General features: G+C 28.1%; 1 protein-coding gene and 1 long non-coding RNA gene across 3 annotated transcripts; one reads left to right on the top strand and one right to left on the bottom strand.

Annotated features, from left to right (window-relative positions):
- Window positions 1-5,939: 5,939 nt before the first annotated feature.
- LOC136076058 (uncharacterized) lies at window positions 5,940-6,680 on the bottom strand. The gene has a single exon (XM_065789523.1). The coding sequence runs from the start codon at window positions 6,678-6,680 to the stop codon at window positions 5,940-5,942; it is 741 nt and encodes a 246-aa protein (XP_065645595.1).
- Window positions 6,681-10,950: 4,270 nt separating this feature from the next.
- Window positions 10,951-13,422, top strand: LOC136076930 (uncharacterized). Of its 2 annotated transcripts, XR_010636694.1 has the most exons (5): window positions 10,951-11,042; window positions 11,760-11,817; window positions 11,903-12,032; window positions 12,630-12,728; window positions 13,395-13,422. It is a non-coding gene; the product is annotated as an uncharacterized LOC136076930 (long non-coding RNA). The 2 variants fall into 2 exon arrangements; XR_010636693.1 differs by lacking the exon at window positions 10,951-11,042 and having other exon boundaries at window positions 11,526-11,817.
- Window positions 13,423-15,399: the final 1,977 nt, after the last annotated feature.

Genomic DNA, 15,399 nt, shown 5'->3' with positions numbered 1-15,399 from the left:
TAAAATATATTGGTTTCTTTGTTATCCAATAATATTACTTGGCAATTTACCATAATTGAAACTAAAGGGTTCTGGTATCTAAGGAGGAATTTGAAACAGACCAAAAAACATAACTAAACTTTGCAACAACTACTCTCCGAGAGCTAGTTGAATGTAGGAATTTGTTTTTATTTTTTCTCTCAGTAAAAATAAATTGTTACTTTTTTAACATTCATACTCAAAGTACAAAGCGTGCTGCATAACAAGTGGCAGAAACAGCTATGTCTTTAGTTTATTTCTTTAGTTTAGTTGTCTCTCTTTAGTTAGATCAGGTGCAAGAGATTGAAATATTGAGTATATTACTTCAAACATTAAAACAAGCTTCAAGCTTAGATTTTTTAATAATTATTTTGACTCTTAATTACTCCATTTGGTGAAACCCAAGTGACTTTATAATATCTTCATAAATAGTTCCAAAAAATCTTTAATTGTTATATAACTTGCAGACTTTTCTGTTTGAGCTAATTCTAGAGCTAGTTTATGTAATTACTTTACAGATAATGAATAAAAATAAAAACAATATACTTTTTAAATTTTCTAAAAGGCTGGAGATACTGTCTATCTTATTATCTCCATTATCGCAAGCATCTAAACATTTTTTTGTCTCCTCAAATTTTTTACCAACCAACCTTTGTTTGTTACCTAATGAACTCTTATAACCTTTAAATTTTTTTCTTCACTTTCTATTTCGCAAAATTTTTTTCGAGTGACATTTTTTGAACATGTAATCCTTTCTGATCATTGAGAAAATTTACTTTTTCTCTACTTTTTAAAACTTGTGCTTTATCTTTCAAGTTGATGAGTTTTTTTACTTTTCATCAAATAAATCTTCCTCTTTTAAAACCACATTTTTGCTTTTATGGTTTTGTATTTAAGCTCTTTCTATTTCTTTTTAAGTCAACATTTTTGTCTCTTAATGGCATATCAAAAGTAAAAGATTTCATTAAAGATATTGTAACTAAAAACATTTATGTATTGATATTTTTGTCATAAAAACATATTACTACATTATTAAGTCAATTTCAATTTGGACTGAGATGTAAATTTGTAAGCATTCTACTATAATATAGTAAACATCTGATATGTTAGTCAGTATTTTCTTCACCTAATAAAGGGCACATGGTAAATTTTTATACCATAAGACAACCTGCTATTTCAATACATTAAGCCGTAAAAAAATAGACATGAAGCTATATTAATTGCAGAAATGTTTGGAAGACTAACTCATAGGATAACCTTTGTAATACAGTTTTCTTATTAAGCAAGTTTTATTGGTTATATATTATGTGTAATGTGAATTCCAACATGAAAACTTCAGAATAAGATATTTTGTTTTAACAATTGCTTGTTGACATTTTTTTTATTTACAAAAAATTAAAAAAACTTCCTTTCCCCCTCCTCCCACTCTCAACAACCCATTGAAACGTTTAGAAACAAAAGAAGACAGAGAAGCAAAATTAATGGCTGTAGCTTATCATTGTTTAAAATTTAAAACAAATGATAATAAATCTTGGATAAAAACCATAAAAAAGTCTTTCTTTAAATAAAAAAATGTACAATTACAAAAATGTTTAATATTTAAAATATATGAAAAAATTAAAAAGCCCCCATTTCTCAAATACACACAACTGCAAATGGTTAAGATCAACTCTTCTCATCATTTTTACCAAAAAACAAAACAGTATCTAAAAGTAGATAGATCAAGCAACAAAAATAATGCTCCTAGTATTTTTTTTTTAAATTCAAAAAAATTAGATACGCCGAGAGTTTAATCAATTTAGTGGTATACTATAATATAGATAAGTTATTTTTTTTTTTTTTTTTTTTTTTCCCTTTAAATTTTCACAACTACATATTAATTACAAATTTTTTACACTGCAATATTATAAAGAAACTGTACTTCCTAAACAAAAAAAAAAATACATTTTACAAAATACCGTTAAGTATAGGAAGCAATAATTAGGTATGCTATGACTTGATAAGGCTTGAAAAAAAATAAAAAAATATATATATATATATATATATAAAATTATGGTTTATAAGAATTATTCACATATTTAAAGGTATATGCTGGTGTAAAAGGAAAGCTTCAGGATTATGCGTATTTGCTTGCTTGCTTATTAGTAATATAGTTTCTTTGTACAAATTCCTTTTTTTCTTTTTTTAAAATTTTTCTTAACCAACACAAAAACAAAAAGTTAAAGTAGGACTTTAGGACCGATGATTTTTATTCTATTAAGTCTTTATAAAAATCTTTTATATTATATAGTGTTACGTTTTTAAATTTTTGTTGTCTTATATTTACGGTATAGACTAAGGGGCTTGGTGATAAGACCAATTATGTCTTCTTCTTGCCCCTGCTATTTGTATTTATATTATGCTTTACGACTTTAATAAATTTATATAGCAAAAAAAAAAAAAAAAAAAAAAAAAAAAAAAAAATAAGAAGGGTTTTGTTGTTGTAGGGAACTCGAAGAAGACTGAGATTAGTCTTATCATCGAGAACCTTGAGGTATTGCGTAAAGCACACATATAAACAATGTGATTCTCATTAAAGAAATGTTTTACATGTTGTTATTGCAAACTTTTTTTTCTTTTCTTTTTAATTAAACTATGTTTTGTGTTAGTGTTGAGGTTTATAATAATAATACTAGCTTTATTTGTTTTACAAAAATTTACATTTTCCATATGTATTTGATTGCTGATTATTTTAATTTGAGCGTAAATTTTGGTTTACCATCAGAACTAGAACATTTCTAGGTAATTATCTATATTAAGAACATGATTTTTGAGTTTCGACTTTAAAAAGTTATATTGCCTGGGAGAGAAATCGAGGTATAATTCGGAATTAATTTGTTGAATAAATATGGGCCACGATAAGAAATAGAAAATTGAGAACTTTTTTTTTTTTCAGGGGTACAATAAAGTTACCAGTTGCTCTTGTGTTAAATTTGTTGATATTAGATTGAAAGAAGTTTCCTGTGAATCGGTTTGGAACTAATCCTAGTTTGTATTTAAGCATGAACAAAATGTTAGCGTAGATATTAATTTGGTAAATGTTTAGTGCTTTCATTTCTTTTAATAGGGGTTTAGCGTGGGTCAGTTTGTTTTTATGATGTATTATTCTAGAAGCATGTTTTTGTCGTCGATAAAGAGATATTAATTTTGTCTTGTGTGTGCTTCCCCAGGCTATGTTGGCATATGTGAGATAACTATGTATAAAGGAAAAGTAAAGAAGTTTTAGGTTTTTTTGCGATAAAAATGGTCTAGCTTTAAAAAGTATACCAATACTTTTAGATATTTTAGTGTTGATGGCATTTATATGAGCTGTCCATAAAACATTTTCGTCAATAATCACACCAAGAAATTTAATTGTTTGGGTTCTTTCAATTTTTTTGTAGTCAATACTTAGTGTCGGTAGAATTGATGGTAGTTTGTTCTTCTGTTTCTTTGAGTGAAATAAAATATATTTAGTTTTTTGCGCATTTAATGATAACTTGTTAGCACTGAACCATGTTTTAAGATTTTGAAGTTCAAAGTTGACTTTATCAAAGAGGTCATTGATAGAGGTAGATGAATAGAACAGATTGGTATCATCTGCAAACATTATACAATCGAGATTTGTAGAGGCTTTAGGAAGATCGTTAATGTAGATAAGGAATAATAAAGGTGCAAGAATAGATCCCTGGGGACACCGCATTTGATTTTTAATAACTCCGTATTAGTGATACCGTCTATAATAACACATTGTTGCCTGTTATTCAAATAATTAGTGAACCATTTATTAGTTTGATTTTTTATACCGTATTTTCTCATTTTTTCGAGCAGAATTTTATGGTTGACAGTCTCAAAAGCTTTTGTAAGATCGATAAAAACTCCCAATACAAATTTTCCTTTATCAAATGACGAGCTAATGTTGGCCATTAGGTCTAAGGTTGCATGTTCCGTAGAATGATTAGTTTGAAAGCCGTATTGACATTCACTTAGAATTTTATTGTCTGCTAAATATTTATAAAGTCGGTTGTACATTATTCTTTCCAGGAGTTTGGAAAACACTGGAAGAATTGAGATAGGTCTATAATTGGTTAGCAATGCCGTGTCTCCAGTTTTAAATACAGGTAAAATCTTCGCAATTTTTAATTTGTTCGGAACAACTCCAGTTCTAATTGATGACTTGAAAACATTAAATAAAGGATCTGCTACAATGGATAAAATATCATATACTACATTGCTGGAAATGTCATCAATGCCCGGAGCTTTGTTCTTTCTGATTGATTTTTTTGCTTCTTCAAATTCCTCCAATTTTAGGTCACTCTCAGAAAATGAACTAGTATGGTCAGTAAAATAGTTATTAAATGAATTGTTCGAGTTGTTTATCTTGGATGCCAGGTTAGGACCGATATTAACAAAAAAGTTATTAAATTTGTCGGAGATTTTTTATCTGTATACTCAATTCCATTATCCGCAATTCTGGAGGGTAACATTTCGGATTTAGTTTTGGTTTTTCCGATAATATCGTTCATAATTTCCCATGTTTTTTTAATGCTACCATTGTGTTTTTGTAATTGTTTAGAATAATAGATTTTTTTTGATTTTTTTTAAATTTTTTCAAAAAGGTTTTTGTATTGTTTAAAGACAGTAAGATTTTTTTCGTTTCTAATTTTTAAATATTTAATGTATAGTTTTTGTTTTTTCTTTGACGATTTCTTTATTCCGTTAGTTATCCATGGACATTTCAAATATTTAACTTTTATTTCTTTTTCAACAATTGGAAAGCGTTTATTGTAGTGCTCAAGAAAAATATCAATAAATATATTATAAGCAGTATTTGTAAGTCCTCGGTTGCATTATTGATAAACATTTGACCAATTTGTTTTTGATAAAGTTTCTTTAAATTTGTGAATCGAAGATTTGTTAATTTTTCTTTTATATGTTTTAATTTTTGAATTATTTAATGAGGAAGAGTTTTGTGTAAGTGAGAAGAATATTGGAAAGTGGTCTGATATATCAATTTTAAATATTCCTGTTTTTAAAGATATGTCTAAAAATGAGTTGGTCAGTATATTATCTATGGCTGTAATTGAGGTTGAAGTGACTCTGGTGGGTTTATTAATTAATGAGAATATACCGAGCTGAAACAAATTATCAACGAAAATTTTAATGTTATTGTTTTCATTGTATTTTAAACAATCTATGTTCATGTCTTCTATGCAAAATATATATTTTTTTTTATTGTTGAGTTTTATAAAGATTTGGTTCAGATAGTTAGAAAATTTGATAATATTGCCATCAGGTAGCCTGTAACAAGTAGTTACTAGAATGTTTTTTTTATTTTTATCGATTATTTCTATGGTGAAGGCCTCATTGTCGGCATCGGAGAACGAGAGGTCGTTTCTAATTTTTTTTTCAAGATCATTCCGAATATAAACTAAAATTCCTCCTCTTTTGGGTATTTTCCTTTCAAAAGAAATCATGTGGTAGTTAGTAATTTGAAGGTTTGAATTTGCTTGAGAAAATTCGTCAGTACACCACGTTTCTGTAATACAAATCATGCTGAATGAATAATTACATTCTAAAAGAAAACTTTTCAATTTGTCGATATTTGAGTTAATACTTCTTATGTTTATGTGAATAACTGTAAAATCTTCATTACCTTTTTTGAATTGGGATTTAAAAGTATCAATTTCAAAATATTCTGTATTACAACATTTTTCGTTAAATATTTTTTTATCTGCGTGATAAAAATCGTTAGGTAAAATATTATTTGCGGTTTTAAAATAATCGGAGTAATGGGTTTCAAACTCTATTGTTTCGATTGCCATTTTGTCGGTTTACATAATTTAATTACAAAGATTGCGGTTTGTTTGTTTTTTTTATTTTATTTTTTTGCAAACACTCTCCTATTTACGAAATTCTCTGACAAATATTTTATCATATTTGATAATAGTGTATTTACCTTCTTTGCGTAGCCGTTTGACTTCTTCCCGAAGCTTTTTCCTAATCTCCATTGTTTCATTCGAGAAGTCTTCGTTAATGAAAATACCCGTTCCCTTGAGTTTTTTTGCTGATGTTAATATTTTATTTTTATTTTGAAAGTCTAATAATTTAATAATCATGGTTTGTGGAGATTTATCTTCTTTTATTTTCCCGATACGATAAGCTCTTTCAACTATTATTTCCTCGGAGATTTCCAGCTTGTTTATAAATATATTTTTAAGCTCATTTGCACGATCATTCCAAGTTTCAGTGGGCAGCTCAGTTAATCCATCAATTCTTAGGTTATTCTGTCGTGAACGTTTTTCCAAGTAGTTAAATTTGTTTTTTAAATTGCCAATTTCGATGTCTAACAAACTGTTTGTTTGTAATATTTTATTTAAAAAGTTTTCTTCCTGAAAGTTAATACTTTCCTTTAAATCACTGATATCTTTTTCAACAATTACAAGTTTCGATTTGTTTTTATTAAACTCGTTTTCAAGTTTGTCAAGTCGATCGGTTATTATTTTTAAGTTCGCACTTAAAATATCGGTAAATATCTTTTCCTGATTTTTTAAAAGTATAGCAGTTTCAGTTAAAATGCTTTTTTTTTGCTCATTAAGTTTGGTGCTTATTATTTTTTCTATATTTTTCATCATAACTTCCATTTTGTAAATAACTAATCGCTCGATAAACACGTCTTGCTCGTTCAATGCCGCAAGTCAAAAAAACAATCAACGGGTTATCAATGGGTTTAAGATAACATAAGAATAAATTAATATTGATCTCGGGTTTATAAAGGTTTAATTTTATTATAAAAAGTATAATTATAGTAATGATGTTTTACTTTTGAAGTCCTGAATGCCTAAGAAAATAGCTGTTTGTTGCAGTTTGAAAGTTTACAAATAAAGTTTGTGATCAAAAAAAATTTCCCTACATGTCCGCTTTGACCACATTTGTATTGGTTGTACGCTCACTAAATTTATTATTTCTAAACCAAGCATTTTTATTCTCAAGAGTCAATGCTTCAAAACTGTAAATTTCTTTTCAAGTGACTATGATTGCTAAAAGGTTTTTCCCTATATAAATATGGCGTCTAGCGCATTACGCAATATTAAATTGGCTTCACGATATTTAGGTACCTTGATATCATTGGTTTTAGTAATGTTTTTTATCTTTGAAAGCGCATTACTTTATCAATATTAAAAAAAAATTCCAACGTTTCCTTAATACTTTTTATTAATTTTTTAACTTCTCGACGAGATAGTTGAAAGTTTAAAAACCATAAAACATTTTATGATATCGTAAAGGGTGTTTTTAAGGATGTTATTTGTAATTTCACGAATAAATAAAACGCTAAAACTAAGAAGTTTTTCTTTACTTAATGAGAACCTCTCTCATACAAATTTAAATGATAATCAATACTAATTTATAAATCTCAAAAACCATTATTTGACCAAAAATTCGCGAATCAGTTATAGAAGCGAACAGACGTGTTTTTTTCTACAGCGTGTTTAAATTATTATACAAATTTGGAAATTTCAATTATAAACATAGAAAAATTAATTACCAACAAATTAGAAGAACAAAAAAAATCTATTCTGAAAGAAACAGAGAAGTTGTTAAAAGAACAAGAAAAAAGTTTTGCATCGATTATGAGTGCAAACTTAAAAATATTAGCGGACAGAATTGAAAAGCTACAAGTTTATGTAAACAATAACAAATCGAATGTGATGAATATTCAAAAAGATATAAGTGACCTTAAAACAATTCTAAACTTCCAAGAACAAACCTAATAGAAAAGGTTGTACAAGTTAAAAAGTATTATGATAAGGATACAAATATTTTACACAAAAAAACAATCGATTTAGAAAATAGATCTCGTCGAAATAATCTACGAATAGATGGAGTTGAAGAAAAACCTAATGAAACATGGAGTGACTGTGAAAATACAGTAAAAAAATATTATAAAAAATCCGCGTAAATATATTATAATTACACTTAAACCGTACAAAAGTATTTACAATAATTATCAATTAAAAAGTCACTTAAATTACAACCATCTATTTGACATCAAAAAATTTTCTAGCATTTTACGTAATATGAATTAGTGTTTTTTAAAAGAGCCGATTTGTTCAAAATTTCCTAATCAAATCCACCCTTTTAAAAAACACTTCAAGTAAGAGTGTGATTCATATAATCACACTCTTACTTGACCCTTTAGGGTCATACAAATAGTAATCGATATATTTTTTAGGCATGCTTTGCTCTCAATCACTTTGTTTCAAAGGCACGTCTGTTTCTTGAAGGCTATTCTGGACCTCAATCTACACTTTGCTTGTTTCGGAAACATCTTTACTTTGGTCTGTTTTCGACGATCTTTTCTCAATTGTCGTCCACATCTATTTTCACGTCAGGAATAAGACATAATAACTTAGTTTCATTTCTAGGTCTTATGTGTTTCACATGACGCAAAACTCCATCCACTTCTACAACTTGTTGTATCTTTGGTTATTAATGCTAGCTTCCACTAGGTATGGTACTTTGCACTAGGTGGTTTTAATCAAACTTTATTGTCCGTTTTACATTTTTTTTTTTTGTGCTATTTCCTGCTAGAATATTTCTTTTTCTTAATCCCTTGATATCAAATTGGTAACTACATTTTTTTCCCACTGATCTTACGTCATTTTTCAACAAAAACATTTTACCAACTTCGTATCGGTATCGTATCGATAGTATCGATACTTTTGTTTTGCTGTTCTTTTTACTGTGTCATGGTTTCAATTCCGTTCCCTTTAAGGTGGTCGTCTAGAAAAAAAAAAAAAAAAAAACACATTTTGTTGGAAAGTTTATTTTATTTTTCAACGTAAAGAAGTTATATTTGTAATATATTAAAAAAAAGTTATAACTATGTTTATATACATAATGGCAGCTCTACGTAATTGGGGAAATTAAAAAAGGGGTAAAATTCAAGATAAAACATCCCGTAACTCCTAAAATACTCAAAGAATTAAAGAGATTCTGGTTCACATACTAACTTATATACGGATGAACAAACCCTAAAAATTTCATTCAAAAATAATTCATATAAACTGAGATATGCTTGTTTTAAGTCTGAAATTTCACAAACAGAGAAAACTAACAAAATAAAAATAAAAAAATTAAAATTATTTAGAATAATTATCTCCTCCTTCCTGGTATTTTTCTTTATCAATGAATCCTTTTAGGCTTTAAGTTTCTTCATTCTTAAGAAAGTTTATATTATCAAGTTTGGTTAATAATTTTCGCCCAAAACAACCAAAAAACATTGTTACTAAGGACGTTGCTAAGGAAACAAGCTAATACATAACCATTGTAGAAACTAATTTTGAAAAAATCTAATTAAAAAACAAGTTTACATATTTTTTACTAGTCGACCACCTAAAGTTAATAGGCGACTCAAAACACAATACGTACTCCCCAACAATCAAGAAAACTTCTTATTCCCAGTAGGCACGCAACGTATTATTCACGTTTCAATCACGTGTATTTTAGGTGACTTCGTCCAGGTTACTATTTTACGTGAAAGTTACGTGAAAGTTACATGCCAAAATATCGCGTCTACTCAACGCCGTTAATGCAAGTTCTCAAACTTTTTTGTCTTGTTTGTTCTCGGTGATAACAAACATATTTTTTTTCCGGTCTGCAACATTTGTTTTTAAACAATATGATATGTTAAGTTTTAAAAGATATGTTAAGTTTAAACAATATCTATATATATTGTTTAAAACTTAACATATCTTTTGCGATGGAGTATGAAAATATGTATATATATTTTCTACAAAAAAAATAAAAATTATATATATTCAAATAAAATATATATATTAATCTATGATAATTTAAAGACCGGAATTTTAGTTTAATAAATTTATGGCATTATAAAATAGGGATGGCTCACATCACAGTAATGTTTGAATTTTGAGCTTAGACTTTTAAATAAACCTTAATAGGTTTAACTTTAAAAGTCTAACTAGTCGTATGTCAATTTGTGTGTTCTTCACACTCATACTAATAAAAACTTTCATATAAAATGGAAAAAACAGATTTTAAACTTGAAATAACTAATTTTTTTCGACCTTTAATATGTTTGCAGACATATGACTGGTTAGAAATTAAACATATAACTCAAAACTTGTTTGAAAAAGTTGTTTTCTCAGTTTAATGTTTTATCTTCATTGAGAGCAGCACTATTTTATACCAAAATATGGTGCATCAACTGTAAAGCAAAATTTTATATCTAAACTTGAGTAATTAAAAAAAAATTAACTTTGTTTGATTTTAGACAAACTAAAGCGCTAGGAGAAAAAAAAAATTTTTTTTCTAAAAATTATTCGGGTTAAAAAAATGCAGCGAAACATAACCTTTTTATAAAAACGCAAAATTCGTGTATTTTTCAGTACATGCATTAACCGCGTTGAGTAACGGAACTTTTTTTATTCTTAATAAAAACCTGTGATAAGAAATATAAAATTATATTTTTTATTATATTATTTATTTTTTTATAGTATAGTTTTTGTATTCATTATATTAGTTATAATTATTTTACTTTTATGATGATATAATTAATTTTTATTGTAGTTTAATCATAATTTAAAAAAAAAATTGGTCTATATAATATCTTATAACGCATTTAAAACAAAACTAAATAGTCCAATATATTTTAAAGATTGGTTTCCAATGGTTGTAGAAATGTCGTACAACAGTTGTACAACAATAATGCTTACATAATAATGGAAACATTTTCTTGCGTAAGTTGCACAACTTAACGTCTGTTGTGCAACAAAATTTATGTTGTAAAACAAAGGTTGCGAAAATTGTTGTACAACAAAAACGCACAACTGTTGCACAACTGTTGCACAACATTTCTACAACTATTGGAAACCAAGCTTAAGTTGTAATATCTAATATCTAAATTACATCAAATTAAGTTAAATAAATTAGTACCAAGCGTCCCTATTTGCCGCACAAATAAGATTAAACTCAAATGCAAGGTATGCTTTTTTTCTACTTTATGATATAATATTTTAGACAGGCGAGTTTGTCCATTTTGCTTACTTAATTTAGTACAAAATAAGTTATGTTATAACGAAATCAAATTAAGTAAGCTACATGGACAAATTATAAGTTCTAGCAGAACTTTTTCTTGATTCTTGAGCAATAATAATGTCTGTAGAACTTCTGCATACATTATTGCTCAAGAGTCGATTAGATAAAAACCAAAAATAGATTTTTTTCTATTATTTGGTTTTTATCAACAAGGTTAAAGAAATTATCCAAGATAATATCAATAAACAATTGTGTTATGTAATTTATTATTGATATATGTATATATTATTATATACTTTATGTTTTTGTAATATATGACATCTTGATCTTGTGCTTTACTTGTTAAAAAAAGTTAATACTTATTTATTTCATTTTTTTATATTATTTAAATATTATATGATTAATATATATATTTGAATTGTATTTATGAAATTATTATTATATATATTATATGACTTTTATTGCTATTGTTATTATGTACAATATAAAACAGGTTATTAACGCGGATTTGTTCAATGTTTTCCCCACAAAAAGATGATTATGATGCTATTGTATTTGAAACCGCATTATACTTATATTTCAATGTTGACAACCTTCCAATATGTAAAGCAAGTTTCTCTCAAATATAGCATTGCTTTTTTAAAAAATGTTTCATGATTTAGATCAAAGAAATAGCAACACCAGAAAATCTTGTTGCCAAAACAGTTGGTGACTCACCATGTAAGACTTGTGTTAAAAGTATGTGATTTAAGATAATTATTTAATAATCATATTATTATTTAGGTTTTTATTTGTTTCTTTTTAGCTAAATTTGGTGTCGCTAGCTATTATTGGAGAAAATATCGACTTATTCATTAGATAAATTTTGATGCATGCTCTTACCCGGTTTCCTTCTTCACGTTTCAATTATATATATTTTAGGTGACCTCGTCCAGGTTACAATTTTACTTGATTGAAGCATGAAAGTTACGTAGCCAAAATATTGTGTATTATGGATCTTTTTTTATTCTCAATAAAAACCTATGATTAGACACTTGGAAAGATATTCTGTATTTTATTTACTATTTTTTTATAATTGAGTTTCAGAGATTTTTTTTTTGGGGTATTCCCGGAATACCGGATATTTTTCTGAAATTTATCTTTTTTCAAATATCCGAAAAGTTTTCCATACATACAAGTTAAAGTATATATTATTGTCATCAACTTGGCTGAATGCAAAATTAAGGGAAAAATTAGGGGGAAAATATTCTGAATTTTTTCAGAATATTTTCCGCAAACAATTTTCAAAATTTTTTAAATATAATGATTATATGAAATATGTAGTTTATATATTCATTATTGTAATTACTTTTTATTATACTTTTATAATAATATAATTATTTTGCATTGTAGTTTTATAATAATAAAAAAAGTATCAGGGTATAAGATATCTTATAACATCGTGAGCATTTTTGACAAAAATAAAATGTCACATATATAATATTTTATCTAAACATATTATATTATTTTATATCTAAGTTTTATCAATTTAGGTTTAATAAATATATTACAAAGCTTAGTTCAAAATTGTGTAACGTTATGGCAGATAATTCTCATATTGCAACATGCAAAAGATCAAACCCTAATACAAGGTATACTTTTTTTTCTACCCTATTATATAATATTTTAGACTGTCAAATTTGTCGATGTAATTAATTTAATAATAAATAAGTTATTATAACTTATTTAATATTAAATTTATTAAACTACATGACAAATGATAAGTTCTGTATAAAATATTATTGACTAGAAGATCCAATGGTATTGTTATGTTATTGCCTAGGAATATCATTCTGTAGTAAGACACAATAACCTTTTAACTTTTAAAGTTTGAGAAAATTCACTTTTCCCTCACTTTTTCTTCTGTTGTGATTGCACCCTGTAGCAAGAATTTAATTTAGTTCATATCTTGTTGGAGAATGGAACTTGATTCTTGTTGGAGAATGCAACTTAAGTTGAATTTTCAGCACTCGATATTTATTGGTGACCTATTTTGACAATACTTTATTATACATACTTTTAGTTTTATACTTAATATATTATATATAATTAGGGGAAGATGAGGCTCCTTAGCCGTGGTGAATATTTCCACGGCAAGCGAGCCTCAAGGTGAAAATCTCACCATGGGTAGGAAAATCATGATATAAAATCCCCACTATAATGTTGTGTGGTTATGTGGTAACTATTACATTTCTAAAAATTGTTATAATTTTTCTGTGTGCATTCTAAAATTACATTTAATGTTCAAAACTTTGTAGATTACTCATTTAAACCAACTTCGTGGGTGGTTTTTTTAATTAATTTTGAAGATTAAGTTTGAAGTGCGCTCTTTGTGGATCAAAGCGTGCTCTTCGTAAGTTGCAGATCTATGACTTTGTACTTATTGGATATAAGGAGGATATTTTAATAAAAGTGCAGCTTTTATTACAAGTTCAAAATGTATATGTCAAGAACTAATATACTGACTAATAAAACCATGTAATTTAATACGTATTAAATATTTCTTCGACGATGAGTTTTTTTTCTTCACACGAATCCAAACACTTCGTTTTTATAAGGCATAGTTATTGCTTAAATATTACGTGCCAAAATTAACGTAAAAAGCACGTCTTTTAGACAGTTCATGGGGACCAAAAAGTCACCTAAATATCACGTGCCAAGGGTAACGTGAAAAACACGTCCATAAATCACGTGAATTGGTCATTTCATGGGGATCAAAAAGTCACCTAAATGTCACGTGCCAAAATAACGTGAAATTCACGTTTTTGTCACGTCGCTGTGCCTACTGGGTTCCTTCAGTCTTAAATGTCGCCTCATTGCAATGTAATGTTTCAGACGGCGCTCCTTGTTCACAAAAAATAAACACTTCCGTATGAACTTGACAGTTGTCGCCATAATGCATATCTTGATGGTCCGCAATCTTTCTTTTTTTTTTTTTTGTTATTTTAGGTGCCCCAAAAACACCTGAAGGTTTTGTTACAGAGCACCGCGAAAGTGCATTTAACCATGAAGTTCACGCCTCCTTCCTTACCGTGACGCGAAAATATGTCCAAAGCTCGTTTCGAACTTCGATCTCTTGCTTATAAAGCAAGCGCTCTAACCGCTGCGCCACGGCCGCAATCTATTATACTCAGAAATTTTTTGGTTACACAATGCGTGATTTATAGTTAGTCTTTCCCAATTTTCTTTAACATTTAAATTACCTTTCACCAACCGTACATTGCTGGATCTATTGACTGACACAGTTTCCAACTTTTTATTACTATTTGAACATTCTTTTTAGCAGCAATTGGAATTGCTTCATGAACAAAGTTCAATGTTTGATTCGCTCAAAAATATCCAGTTTCTTATGTGTATTCAAAATATCCAGTTTCTTATGTGTATTAAAAAGATCTGCAACTATAGGTCTATTATAAGTTTTTAGAAGGTCATACCTAGTCAACTTATTTAACAATCTGTTGCGAACTTTCATTGATACGTCGGCTAAGTTATTTTCCGAAAGGACAAGATTTACCTCACCTTTGATATCGTATTCTTCAATTAGTTGTTGCAGCACAGTTATTCCTCTCCGTATCAACATTTTACCAGTTGCTTTTGAATTAAGTCTTGATTTACCAGTAAGTGCGTCAGAAATCCAGCGAAACACTGTCGCAGAATAAATCCAGTGAAACACTGCCGCAGAATCTGTAAAAATTATTACTTTAGTTTTTCTCCAGTTTACACTACAACGCCATATTTATTCCTCACATCAAACTCAGCCATGTTTATATCAACATCGGATTTTTTCGCAGCCATGTTGCGTCTTTTACTGTGATATTACTAATTTAAATAACAGCACCCATTACTAAAGAACTTGCATGAACCCATAAATTTCCTTCCTTACCATGAACAGCCCAATCACCACAAGCTGGCTCGCAACTTTTAATATCAGCACAGACTTTTGAAAACGTTCCACATTCTCATCATAAACTTCTTCGTTCCCAACTCTCTGTTGAACTAATAACTTTTTTTTTCAAAAGACTACAAACGACTCTTAACCAACCACACACTGGTAAATCCACCAATTATCCACCAATTGTCCTCATTGGTCCACTGAAAACACTATTGATCTGATCCATTAAAAACACTATTCTCCTAGTTAACTTTTTCTGGATTTCTTCAATTCGATTCTTCTAGACCATATCAATTCGTCACGAACTTTTTGCACACATAATCCTAACACCAAGACCCCATTATCGCCAATCTATTCACCATGTTTGTATG

This window comes from Hydra vulgaris, chromosome 02 (genome assembly GCF_038396675.1).
Source record: "Hydra vulgaris chromosome 02, alternate assembly HydraT2T_AEP".
Lineage (NCBI taxonomy): Eukaryota > Metazoa > Cnidaria > Hydrozoa > Anthoathecata > Hydridae > Hydra > Hydra vulgaris.
The sequence above is the reverse complement of the archived record's forward strand: the minus strand, read 5'-3'. Positions and strand labels throughout refer to the sequence as shown.

Bases quoted from the DNA above. Each gene is read 5' to 3' on its own strand.
- LOC136076058 (XM_065789523.1), bottom strand. From the start codon at position 6,680: ATGGAAGTTATGATGAAAAATATAGAAAAAATAATAAGCACCAAACTT.